This window comes from Sus scrofa, chromosome 15 (genome assembly GCF_000003025.6).
Source record: "Sus scrofa isolate TJ Tabasco breed Duroc chromosome 15, Sscrofa11.1, whole genome shotgun sequence".
Taxonomy (NCBI): Eukaryota; Metazoa; Chordata; class Mammalia; order Artiodactyla; family Suidae; genus Sus; species Sus scrofa.
Window position 1 is genome coordinate 17,034,425 of NC_010457.5, and position 13,540 is coordinate 17,047,964.

General features: G+C 40.8%; 1 protein-coding gene and 1 long non-coding RNA gene across 4 annotated transcripts; one reads left to right on the plus strand and one right to left on the minus strand.

Annotated features, from left to right (window-relative positions):
* LOC102167838 lies at positions 1-2,581 on the plus strand. The gene is made up of 2 exons (XR_307942.3): positions 1-101; positions 2,372-2,581. It is a non-coding gene; the product is annotated as an uncharacterized LOC102167838 (long non-coding RNA).
* Positions 2,013-11,913, minus strand: LOC110257005 (actin cytoskeleton-regulatory complex protein pan1-like). Of its 3 annotated transcripts, XR_002339128.1 has the most exons (3): positions 11,487-11,913; positions 4,676-5,223; positions 2,013-3,341 (listed from the first exon to the last, which is right to left on the minus strand). XR_002339128.1 is itself a non-coding variant. In XM_021075303.1 (2 exons), the coding sequence occupies exon 1, from the start codon at positions 11,885-11,887 to the stop codon at positions 11,558-11,560; it is 330 nt and encodes a 109-aa protein (XP_020930962.1). In that variant the 5' UTR covers positions 11,888-11,913; the 3' UTR covers positions 10,804-11,266; positions 11,487-11,557. The 3 variants fall into 3 exon arrangements, 1 of the variants encoding a protein (XP_020930962.1); XR_002339127.1 differs by lacking the exon at positions 4,676-5,223; XM_021075303.1 differs by lacking the exons at positions 2,013-3,341; positions 4,676-5,223 and adding an exon at positions 10,804-11,266.

Sequence of the window (13,540 nt, forward strand, 5' to 3'; positions counted from 1 at the left end):
AGGATAAAGTCATTTTGGGAACTGATTACCCCTTTCCACTAGGTGAGCTGGAACCTGGGAAACTGATAGACTCCATGGAAGAATTTGATGAAGAAACTAAGGTGTGTTTGGTCTTCTTCCTGAATTTTCCTGCTCTAGTTGTGTTTGGGTTCAGAGCACTTCGATATGTGATAGCAAAGAACAGAGAAACCATTACACTTAATATTCCTAAAATTGTTACTCGATCTCCAGAAATAGGTGACCTATTAAAGGGTGAAGGAAATTTTAAAAGCTGAAAGTCAACCTAGTACAACTAAATTCATAAAGACAAGAAAGAAGACTGTAAAGAAGCACATTATAATAATATATTTAGGTTTGCATGTTAGATGAATAAGAAAAATTTTCTAATTTAAAATTTTTTTTCATTTAATATTTCTATTACAAATCTACCAATCTCAAAAGTTGTAACGATCCTAGTTATTTCACTATTGAGACTAAAGTCTTGATTAACAGGACTCAAGCATCCATAAAAATCAAGTAACTGGATTTTTTTTTTCTTGTAGCATTTGACTTTTAGGGTGAGTAAATGTGCCTTAATGCTGCCACTGCCTATTCTGCCCTTTAAGTCCTGAGCCAAAATAAGTTTAAAATGAGATGCAGTGTCCTCAGACTTCCTCTCTCTTCCCATTCTACACCCACTCCCAATAAAACAAGTTCTTCCTAAGACCACTTTCAATCACTACCAGGGGACAGGGATGGCCCAAAATGAAAACATGGGGACATAAAAATTCTTACAAATCTTAGAAAAGTCTTAGTCATAATCCTTTTACATAAGTCTTGGCTTTCTTCTAACCTAGAATCCAAAAGTTCTCTTTGACTCTAATTCTCTGCTTTAGTCGTTAAAGATACAACTCATCATAGCAAGCTTGAAACACAATAGATGCCAAGAAGAGTCCTCTTCGATATGTACTAGTTGCAAGTTATGAACTGGAAAGTGCCTCCTTTCGCACTTACCCACCTTTAAGGCACCAGAAGTCTTGAATTATTAAATATTTACTTATTAAAGCAGGAAGCTAAGATTTTTTTTCTTTTTAAATCAAAGTTTGAAAATGAAAAACTTTGTATAATGTTAACCAAAATTAAACTGAAAGCAGATTACCCCAAGTATCTGGATTAAGACTTTAATGAAATAATAATAATTACTATTATATGTCTGCTATGATTTACTTTTATATCTTATCACTTTCGAGTTTTCAAAAAACCTTATACAGTGTTGTGTATCAATTATATCTCAATAAAACTGGAAGAAAAAAAAGAACTCCATTTCTTTTGGTGGCTGAATATTCCACTTATGTATATATCAGGTTTAAAAATATATTCGTCTGTTGATGTGTGCTTAGGCTGTTTCTGTATTTTGGATATTGTGAATAGTGTTGTTATGAACATGTTTTTAATTATTTTTTTCCTTTTTTGGGTGCCCCGGGACATATGGAGTTCCCGGGCCAGGGGTCAGATCTGAGCAGCAGCTGCAGCAAAGCTGGATCCTTAAGGCACTGTGCTGAGCCAGGGATCAAACCTGTGTCCCAGCACACCAGAGATGTCACTGATCCTGTTATGCCACAGCAGGAACGCCTTTAAGTCTTTTATATATGACTAGGAGTGGAATTGTTGGGTCATATTGTAATTCTATTTTTTGTTTAAGCTTATTACTATATTTATTATCTTATTTAAATGCATTTGCAGGGAGTTCCCATTGGGGCTTAGTGGGTTAAGAATCCAACTAGTATCTATGAGGATGCAGGTTCCACCCCGGCCTCACTCAGTGGGTTAAGGATCCAGTGTTGCTGCAAGCTGTGGCATAGGCCACAGATGCAGCTTCGATTTGGCGTTGCTGTGGCTGTGGTGTAGGCTGGCAGCTGCAGCTCCAGTTCAGTCCCTAGCCTGAGAACTTCCATATTCCACAGGTGTGGCCCTAAAAAGAAAAACTGTTCTTACAAAAGTAAGTATAACACTAATACACATTTTCCACATACTGCTTGTAACATAAATACATATTATTTCCATGTTCAGAAATTCAAAAACTCCAGCTGTTTTGTCCATGATTGTCGACATATTTGAGAAGCAGGGAAAATCATAAAAGCACAAATATACCATACATCATTTATATTTTTGCTTTTAAAAGATTATTCAATACAAATATATGACTATAATTTTAAAAATAGTAGTAGGGTAAAACATGGGCAAAGAGACTTACTGTTTAACCTGCTAATAATATTTTTCTATCACATTAGAGAATTGATTTTTTTAAATCTGATAAAGATATTTAATAAATATTTATTAAAAATCATTAAATAATGCTTTGAATTAAAATCTTTCCTTTTCATTTTTTCAGGATAAACTCAAAGCTGGCAATGCCCTAGCATTTTTGGGTCTTGAGAGACAACAATTTGAATGACTGAATTTACAACAAAGGCAAACACTCAAGAAGATACTTTATTTTTGTTTTTAAGTATGTATCACACATGCATTACTAAAATCCTATTTGAACTATTTATCCAGAAATAGAATATACCCAAATATACCAAATTATTCATCACAAAAATGACTCATGTGTTTTTATTCTGAAAAGCACTGCATTATTTCATGTGCAAATAAGAAATTATTTTCCTAGCACTTTTTAAATTAATGGCAGAAATAAAAACCAAAATGTCATTAAAGATTTATATGGAGAAGAAAAAAGATTCATCTTAGAGGGTTCCAGCAGGTTTTCCACTTTGAGCAAGTATATGTGAATAGGGCCCTCTTTTTGCCTACTTTTAGCACCTCCTATTAGCCCAGAAGTGAGCTGGTAATGCTTTAGATTCCAAAAACAATAAATGATATAGATATTCCATAACCTCTAGAGCAGGATACATGTTCATGGAATAACTACTAAGCAATAAAATATTCACGTCACAGAAGCATCAGAAAGAAAAATTCATTTGGATTCAAATTTGGGTCAGATCTTCACAGAAGCTGGAACTTGGGCAGAGTCTATAAGGATGGATAAGGTGTGTTTAGGTTTTGAAGATGGGAAATAGATTAAGAAGGCAAAACTATGGGAACATAGGTTTCAGACTAAATGAGAACTTACCTATTCTGGAGAAAAGTTTCAGGATGTAATTTGCTTTCACCAGAAGCTCTTTTAGTTTAAAATGCTAAGCAGAATGTGTACAGTGAGCTGTGGAGCCTGAGCAGGGCAGTACCAGGGTTGCCTTGTTCTACTTACTTCATTTCTGGTCATCCCACCTGGGCTGCCAAAAAGGAACGTGGTCCTGAGAAGGGTGATGAACATCTGTGGTTCATGTACCTCTGGCTGAAGTCTAAAATCAAATAGAATTTTTCAAATTACCTCCCTTGCTTTGGATTCATTCATACTTCTTTTCCCATCTATTAGTCCAGAAAACCCAGAGTTGAGTAATTTGTGGTGATTTAATTTTCACTAAACTACACCCATCCCATTATTTTCTCTTTATGTAATCTATTACTCCATTTCTTTCTTGCTCCTCCTGTCCCATTCTAGAACTTTACCCACCCACCACTCTGCTTGTTACTCCAATCTGCCAAAAAAAGAAAAACAAAGTTGCAAAACAGCAACATGAAGCATATGTTATTTCTTTTCATCTCCATTCTTTGGGGGAAAATGCCTGCTCCTTTTCAAATATTCTATATTTGAGCACCTTTAACATAATGACAGTTTTATTATGAAAAGTAACCCGATCATCTCATTCAATAGCATAAATATAGAGAGAAATATATAGATAGATAATGCATATATACATATTCACAGAGCATTTGCATGATATGCCAGGACTGTTGGACTGTTCCAGACACTAGGGATATAGAAGTTAACAAAAAAATAAAATTCCTTCTCTGATGAAGTCTACAATATGGAGAGTAAGAAACATAAATAAAGAGAGGACTAAGAAAGGAATGGCGAGCAGGAGGAAAGAAGGAAGGAAAAAAGGAAGGGAGATAGGGAGGGAGGAAGGAAGCTGGGAATTTTTCTTATACCAATAAACATTATGCAGAAATTAAAACAAGGAAATGTATAGAGTGACTAGGGGAAGTATAGGGGATAAAATATTAAGTTGTAGAGCTAGAGAGAACTTTGAACTAAGACTTGAATACCAGAAAGAATTAGCTCTGGAGAAGAGTCTTCCAGGCAAAGGCTGGAGTAGCAAAGTTTCTGACGCAGAAAAGAGCTGTGATTGAGCTTATGAGCCAGAGGGAGAGAGGTAGGGACAAAACTACAAAGTTGGTCAGATAAGTAGGCCATGGTCAAGAGTTTAGACTTTTATGGAATTCCCATTGTGGCTCAGTGGGTTAAGAAGCCAACATACAGTGTCCGTGAGGGTGCATGTTGGATCCCTCACCTCACTCAGTGGGTTAAGGATAATGGCATTGCCACAAGCTGCTGTGTAGGCCACAAATATGGTTCAGATTCAGTATGGCTGTAACTGTGGCATAGGCAGGCAGCTTCAGCTTCAATTTGAACCTCAGCATTGAAACTTCCATAAGCGGCAGGTGTGGCCATAAAAAAGGAAAAAAAAAATATTGGGAAGAGCTTAGACTTTTATATTAAGTATTATAGGAAATCACTGGAGTTTTAAAAATAGGTCTGTGGACTCCCATTGTGGCTCAGTGGCTAACGAACCTGATCAGTATCCACGAGGATGAGGGTTCCATCCCTGGCCCCTCAGTGGGTTGAGTAGTTGGTGTTGCTGTGAGCTGTGGTGAAGGTTGCAGACACAGCTCAGATCGTGTGTTGCTTTGGCTGTGGTGTAGGCAGGCAGCTGCAGCTCTGATTCAATAGTCTTGTTGTTGGATTTGTTATATTTCAGATGTGTCTTAGGCACTTAGGTAGGAATGCCCAGTAAGCTGTAGGTATGCTATTCTGGAGGGTTGAAGAGGGAAGGTAGGGGAGGCCATCAGGGTATAGAAAGTATTTAAAGAAATGAGACTGGACGAAATCACTGAGAGAAAAAGTAGAGCAGAAACCCAAAAGAACCCGAGACTAATTCCTGGAATTCACCAGCATTTGGAAGTCAGATGGAAATGGCCAGCACTGGAAGCTGAGTGATGCCCAGTGAGGGAGGAAAACCAGAAAAATGTGGTATTCAGAAGTCAGGGAGTAATTTGCAGGGAAGGAAACTGTGTTTATTCAAAGTATTCTAAACATGATTCCCCGTCAAAAGTCTTCTCCTTTAAAAAAAAAAAAAAAAAAAGAAGTCAGGGGAAGATGATGTTTTAAGAAGTCCTAACAGCTTTAGGCATTTAAAAAAAAAAAAAAAAAAAAGCAACAATACTCTGGTGCTTTACAAAATCACATGCCCCAAATATAACTCAATCCTACATTGAGTTCCACTTTCTATAGTTCTAACTCTGATTAATGGCATGACCAAGTCACCTAAATCGTCTTTTTCACCCATATCAAGCCTGGCATTAAATCCAATATATTTTACCACTTTTGTATCTTTCACTTCTTATCCATTCTTCCTTCCCTAATGTTTCCAACTAAATTCAGGTTCTCGACTCTCACCAGGACAATTGAAGTAACCTTTTATGTATACCTTTGCCTTTTGGCTTCGTCTGGTACAATCCATCTTCCACTCTGTGGCCTGAGAAATTTTTTCCAAAGTATGTACCTGATCATCTCTCTCTCTCTCCCCGCTCCACCTCCCCACACCCTCTCTCACAATTCTTCAGTTGGTAGACTGGTGGTTTCTAGGCTTAGGAATTTTAATACTCAGTATCTCTCTCTTTTAAAAATGGCACTGATATCTCTAATGCAACACCCCATTTTGGTTTTTTTTTGTTTTTTTAGGGCTGCACCTGTGACATATGAAAGTTCTCAGGCTTGGTGTTGAATCGGAGCTGCAGCTGCTGCCCTATACCACAGCCACAGCCACACCAGATCCTTAACCCACTGAACAAGGCCAGGGATCAAACCTGCTTCTTCATGGATACTAGTCGGGTTCTTAACCCACTGAGCCACAATAGGAACTCTGACACACCTTCATTTTGAATTTCAATTATCATCCTACGAGCTTGCAACTTCCTTGAGAGCAGAAAACATGACTTTATTTACTTATTCATTCATTCACATTCATTCATAAACTATTTATTGAGGGTCCATTACATGCCAAGAGCCACACCAGGTACCAGGATAGTGTAAGTAAAAGCTGTTAGAAACTGTGAGGGAAGAAGGAAGCAGAAATGGGAGCAATGAGATTTCAAGCAGGTTTATCCACCAACAGAGTGGCCAGGAACATTGAGCAGAGAGAACTCAGGCTTCCTGCAGTTTAGGGAACAGCTAGTTATATAGAGGAAGGGGTAGTTTCTATTTTTAGCACATTCTATTTTTAGCACAGGTTCAGTGATGGAGTAAGAAACTGGGAAGATACAATTTATGTTGCTGCAATTTAACTGTTTCTCCAGCTATTTTTTTTTTTTTTTTTTTTTTTACTTTTTGTAGCCCTCTCTGGGATCGTGTTTTTGGTAATGGGGTGTGGGAATGTTTTCCACAATATAAATTTTTAACTCAGCCTTTGTGTATAAGATTTATTCTAATAAGGTGTAGAAGATTTATTCTAATAAGGTGGGTGGGGAAGGGCCAGGAAGTAAGAGGCTATTGGAACATGCAGACTCTTTTAAAGTTCCCAAAATCATAGTATTTTGGCAGTGTACATATAGGGCCCTGGTTGCTAGGTTTTTTGTTTTTTGTTTTATTATGGACGGTAGAGTCTCTTTGAATTAAAATGACACTTTTTCATGGGATGGGTCCCAGGGTATCCCAGGTGAAAGCCAGTTTTGCCCCACTACCTTGGAATGCCATTTAGCACCCCTAGATTCAGGTCTACAATAAGGTTCAAGAAAGCAGTATTTCAGAGTTCCCATCGTGGCTCAGTGGAAACGAATCTGACTAGCATCCACGAGGACACAGGTTCAATCCCTGGCCTTGCTCAGTGGTTTAAGGATGCGGTGTTGCAGTGAACTCTGGTGTAGGTCACAGATGAGGCAGCTTGGATCCCGCCTTGCTGTGGCTATGGTGTAGGGCAGCAGTTACAGCTTCAATTCAACCCCTAGCCTGGGAACCTCCATATCTCATGGGTGGGCGCCTAAAAAAAAAAAAAAAGAAAAAGTAGCATTTTTTCCTCACCCAATGTAGGGCCTGCCTCCCAAATTCTCATTCCTTTTCCAAAGTACCACCTTTCTTGGCACAATTGATGTGGGACTGTCTACTCTATGTAGAGGAGACCTAATTGTAGGTAAGTGCTCTCAGCAGGTCACAGTAAAATGAACCCCAGGACTCCAGCTATTCTTGTCTTCCATCTTTGTGTTTCATTTTGTACAGTTACCACCTAACAAAAACAAACATGTGCCTATAATTGTGCTTATAATCTATTTAGGAAGATGTATCAAATAAGTAACAAATTAATATAAAATGGCTATAATGACAAGAACTAAAAAGGAGAAGCATATAGCATATAGAGAGCTTCTAAAGGATCTGACCCAATTAGGGCTGGGGAGAGACTTTTCAGAAGTGTTGATTGAGCTGGGATCTGAGCTGCTAAAAAGTAAAGAGGCAAAGAGGAGAGGGAAGAACATTTGAGCCAGAGCAAACAACATAAATGAAAGTCTATGGCAGGAAAGAACACAAAGAAATAAGACCACTGGGGCTGGAGGTAAGAAGGCAAGACATTCTGGGTATAAAGTGACATGATCATGTGGGGCCATAGGTTATAACAGGAATTTTATCTATCAAAAAGCAACAAGGGCAGTTCCCGCTGTGGCACAATGTGTTAAGAATCCAGTGGCAGTAGCTCATGTTGCTGCAGAGGTGTGGGTTCAATCCCTGGCCCACCGCAGGGAGTTAAAGGATCTGGCTTTGCCACAGCTGTGCTGTAGGTCACAGCTGTGCTGTAGGTCACAGCTGTGGCTTGGATTCACTCCCTCACCTGGGAAATCCATATGCTGTGGGTGTGGCCATTAAAGAAAATGAGGTTTTTAATTAGGGGGTGACTGGAATTTTCAAAAGAACCTTCTGGTCCTGTAACACTGCTCACATGCAGAATCTCAAATATCTCTCAGGAAAGTAACTTTTTCAGGCTTTTCTCTCCTTTGTTATCTAGTATAAGTATTCCTCCAAAGTATACCCCTGGTGGGGAAAAAAAAATTCCACCACAATCCCATTCCAAAGGACAACCACTCAAAGTCATTCAAGGACTTCTTTTCTTTGTATTGTAGCCTTCCCCATCTTTTCCTTCTCCCCTAAAAAAGAAGTCAGCTCTAACTCAACTTAATGTATATTACCCAACCAGAAAACTTAAACCTAGATTCAATTTTATATTTTTATTTTTAGCTTTTTAGGGCCGTAACGGTGGCCTATGGAGATTCCCAGGCTAGGGGTCGAAACGGAGGTGCAGCTGCTGACCTATACCACAGCCACAGCCACACGGGATACTGAGCCACATCTTCGACCTACACCACAGCTCACAGCAACTCGGGATCCTTAACCCACTGAGAGAGGCCAGGAATGGTGAACCTGCAACCTCATGGTTCCTAGTCAGATGCGTTTCCGCTCGCCACAACAGGAACTCCCTAAACTTAGATTCAATTTTAAATTGAGTTGTTTTCTTATCATTGAGTTTTAAGAGTTCTTTGCATTTGGGGGATACAAGTCCTTTATCAGATATGTGATTTGCAAAAACTTTCTCCTTGTTTTTTTTTTTTATTAAACAAGTGGCCGCACCTGCGGCACGTGGACGTTCCCAGGCTAGGAGTCGAGCCTCAGCCATTGTAGAAGCAACTCGGAGTAGTTATGTTGTGAGCCACACAGGAAGTTCTCTCCTTGTATTTTTGTTCTCTTTCGTGGAGCAGAGATATTTAATTTTAATAAAGTCCAACTTAATTTTTTTATATATATATATATCATCCTTTCGTGTTGTACCTAAAAACTCATTACCAAATACCAGGTCACCTAGACTTTCTCCTATGTTACACTGCAGAGGTTTTTTTCCTTTTTTGGCAGCCCCACTGCAGATGGAGTTCCTGGGCCAGGGATCAGATATGAGCCACATGCTTTGCTACAGTTGCAGCAACACCTGCTCCTAACACCCTGTGCCAGGCCAGGGAGCAAACCTATGTCCCAGTGCTCCAGAGACATTATTGTTCCCACTATGCCACGGTGAGAACGCCTCTAAAAGTTTTAAAGTTTTGCATTTCTACATTTAGGGATGTGATATACTTAGAATTTTTGCGAAAGGTGAGAGAAGTGTCTCAATTTTTTTCCATACAGATATCCAGTTGTTCTGGCACTATCTGTTAAAAAGACTATCCTTTCTCAATTGAATTGCCTCTGCTCCTTTGTCACGGAGTAGTTGACTATATTTGTGTGGATCTGTTTCCAGACCATCTATTTCATTTATGTGTGTCTATTCTTTTGCCAATACACGCTGTCTTTGCTACTGTAGTTTTGAGGTCAGGTAGTGTCAGTCCAACTTCTTTGGTATTGTGTTGGCTATCTGGGGTCTTTTGCCCTTCTGTATAAACTTCAGAGTTGCTAAGGATATCTACAAAATAACTTGCTAAATTTTCTTGGGGGTGGAGGGAGTGCACTGAATCTATAGATCAAGGTAAGAAGACCTGCCATCTAATGATATTACATCTTTAAATCCATAAACCCAGAATATTCAACATATCTACTTTGATTTCCTTAATCAGAGTTCTGTGGTTTTCTACATATAGATCTTGTACATATTTTAGATTCATACCTATATATTACATTTTGTAAATGGTACTGTTTTTAATTTCAGTTATACACTGCTAAAATATAGGAAAGCAACTGACTCTTGTACATTAAAATCTCGGTATAATCACTTATTAATTCCAGTTTGTTTTTAATACCCTGAGATTTTCTACATCACAAATTATCCATGAAAAAAAGTCAGTTTTATTTCTTCCTGCCCAATCTGCTTACCTTTGATTTCCTTTTCTTATAGGACTTCTAGTACAAGTTGAAAGGGTGGTGAGAGGGGACTTCTGTGCCTTAGCAAGAAAGCTTCTAGTTTTTCACCATTATGTATGATGATAGCTGTAGGATTTTTTTTTAATAAATGTTCTTTATCAAGTTGAAGAAGTTCCCCTCTATTCCTAGTTTTAAAGGTTTTATCTTGAACGAGCATTGGAGGTAGACACACTCAAAACCATTTAACTTGGTTTAAGTCAATTTATCCTGCAACTTCTAAGCAGCATAAGATGTGGGGCAAGCAAGACAGTTATTTAGACAACCGGTCATGACAGTTGCCTACCAAATCAATAGCTGATACGGGTAGGCAGAGCCAAGCGACATGAGTACACTGAGCATTGGAGATGGAAAACGATGACAAAAGCCTGGAGTATCAGTTGCCCCTTCCTGTACTGTAATCTTTAACAAATAGCTAAAATTTAAAACTTAGAAACTTCTATTCATACACAACAGGCATTGGCTCCGAGCCAGGGACCCATCAAACCCGAGTTGAGCTCTGGGGAATTTTCTTTCAGGGACTGGAGAAAAAATTAAGCTACAGATACAAGTGATGTTACTTATTAAACTGATTTTTTTTTTTTTTTTTTTTTTTGCCTTTTCTAGGGCCGCTCTTGCGACATATGGAGGTTCCCAGGCTAGGGGTTGAATCGGAGCTGCAGCCGCCGGCCTACACCAGAGCCACAGCAACGCAGCATCCGAGCCGCGTCTGCAACCTACACCACAGCTCACGGCAACGCCGGATCCTTAACTCACTGAGCAAGACCAAGGATCGAACCCACAACATCGTGGTTCCTAGTCGGATTCGTTAACCACTGAGCCACGATGGGAACTCCAAAACTGATTTAAAACAAAAGAAAACAAAACAAAACTCAGTTCTTTTTACACTGTTTCTCTTTAAACCTTCTCTTTCAAAGCACAGCGTGATTTAAAAACACGCTACCGATACAGACTCGAAACCTAGTTTAGAGATTCAGTTCCTCCGCTGCTAATTGGATAACCTCCGGCAACCAATTTAAAAAAATAAACCCACGGCCTGCGTGGCTGTGGGATTCAAACAAGATAATGTAGGGGGGAAAGCACTGAAGTTCGGCACAAAGGTGAAGCGTCATTTTTCAGTCACTTTTTCCCAAGCAGCTCCTTCCCAGAGCCGAGCGCTGGGCGGAGGCCATCTGGCGGGGACTCAGGACTCGGAAGCCTACGAGACTGCGCAAACCGACACTAGAAGAAATGGAGGTTGCGATTGCGACAGAATGTTCTCCTCTTAAAGCGCCACCAGACGCCCAAGCCAAGCACCCGCAGGGATTCAAGAGTCCACGCCGAGGCTCCTGCCACCCAACTCGACACCACCCTCTCCCTCTTCTACTTCCAGCCCCTCCGCCCAGTCCATCCCAGACCCGGCATGCACCGCGCCGACCTTTCCTTCTAGCCGACCCCCCACCTTCGGGCGCCTCCAAATGACAAGAGGCGCGGAGCATTGTGGTCCCGTGAACAAGAGCGAGGCCGGGGTCATTAAAAAGAAAGCAAAAGACTAGAGCGAACCGGTAGGGCGGCCCCGCGCGCACGCGCACGGGCGGAAGAGGGGGTGACGAGGGGCGGTGCGTGGTCTACGGCGAGCGGAGTGGGGCGGGGTCGCGCGGCCTTGGCGGGGAGTCCGCGAGCCGGGAAGGGAGGGGGGGTGGGTGAGGGAGCGGGCGGAGGAGGAAGTGTCATGGCGTCGGGCCGTGGAGCTTCTTCTCGCTGGTTCTTTACTCGAGAACAGCTGGAGAACACGCCGAGCCGCCGCTGCGGAGTGGAGGCAGATAAAGAGCTCTCGTACCGCCAGCAGGCGGCCAACCTCATCCAGGAAATGGGACAGCGTCTCAATGTGTATCCTTTGCTATCCTTGGCCCTCCGTCGCTCACGCCCTGTTCCCGTCACTACTCGCCTGGTCGCCGGGCCTGGTACCCCGCGAACATGGCGCCGCCGGCCTTTGCTAGGCTTCGGCTGCCCCGTAAGGAAGGGAGCCTCGGGTTCGGGAATCCAGGACCAGCTGGCGGAGGAGGAGGGGAGTCCGGGAATGCGGGTAGGGAGGCTGCGTTGTGTAATCTGTTTGGGGCCGCGCGTGGTGGCGGCGGGGGATGGGAGTGCCGCCCAGGCAAGAGGGGAATCTTAGGAATTATCGCAGAAAAGAAGCGGCTGCTTCTACTTCTCTACTTCTCGTCCGAGAAGGGGTTGAGAGCTACGCGGGTTGGCGATGGCTAAAGGCGTAAGTGTTCTCTGCAGCCTTTCCCCGCTCTCCTCACCAGGTTGATGGCGGTTCTCTTGTATCTAGAGAGCGCACCGGAGGTCTTTATGTTGTTGGCGTGGTCTTGTATGGGTGCGCGCGCGCGTTTGAGGTGTTTGATTTGAGGTTTAATCAGTTGTAGCCATTGATAAATTCTTTCAGGACTCCTTAGTAGCAGTATTGGAGTGAAATGCTTAGCAGTTGCTGTAATTATTACTACTACGTAGTAGGTGTGGAGCTTTTTCTATCCCCCAACCCCCACCCCACCATCCTGCGGGTATTTGTTTATTACTACAATTTGGGGATTGGTTTTGAGTGAACGGGGAGCTTTGGAAAAGAACCGTAGATCGGGAATTTTTCTTCAGAATTGTTTTGGAAATGAAATCTTGTTTTTTCTCAGTTAATTTCCTAAATGTTACGTTCCAGCTCTCAGCTTACGATAAACACTGCGATTGTTTATATGCACAGGTTTTATATGCACCATTCTTTCACCAAATTCAATAGATATGTAAGTACTATTTTATTGCCTGTTTTTCCTACAACCAAATTTTAAGGTAAATCGATACGCAGATCGATGGTCGTGGATTTTACTGCTGTATTTAGTGTTCTAACTAAACAGTGAAGGTGAATCGCGTGATAAACATTTTGCTTCAATTGCGAGGTTTCTGGTTGGTTGGTTTTTTAGTTTGTGATGACAAGTTGCCAGGCGCTGTATCAAGCTCTGCCAAGTCTTTTGAGCCAAAAGATAAATCAGAAACATTTCTTTTCTCAAAAAGTTATTACATTGGTATTCATTTAAATTTTATACTCAACATTTGAACAATTTTAGACAGTAATGTACAGTGTAATTTGGAAAAACCTAGTCATTCTGTTGTACATCTTAATTGTACTGAATTAATATTGTTTCAAATACTGTGAATTGGGCTTAGTGTAATTGTAACATACTTTTGAAATGACCCTTTGAAAGAGTTAAACGTTTAGCAGAAATATTTCATTTAACACAATTTAAGTTGTGAGAGGTTCCTGTTCTCACACTTTAAGTAAATCTTACCTTCCAAAACTAAGGCACTGATTTGGAACATAAACTGTAAATCCTGACAAATTGAGAAGTGGCATTTAGTTGAAATTTTTAAGTTATAGATGATGTCACTTCATTCTTTTCAGAGAAACATGCATACTGTGTTGTACCTGTTAACAGAGAAAATTGTATATTATTTAGAAATATTTAA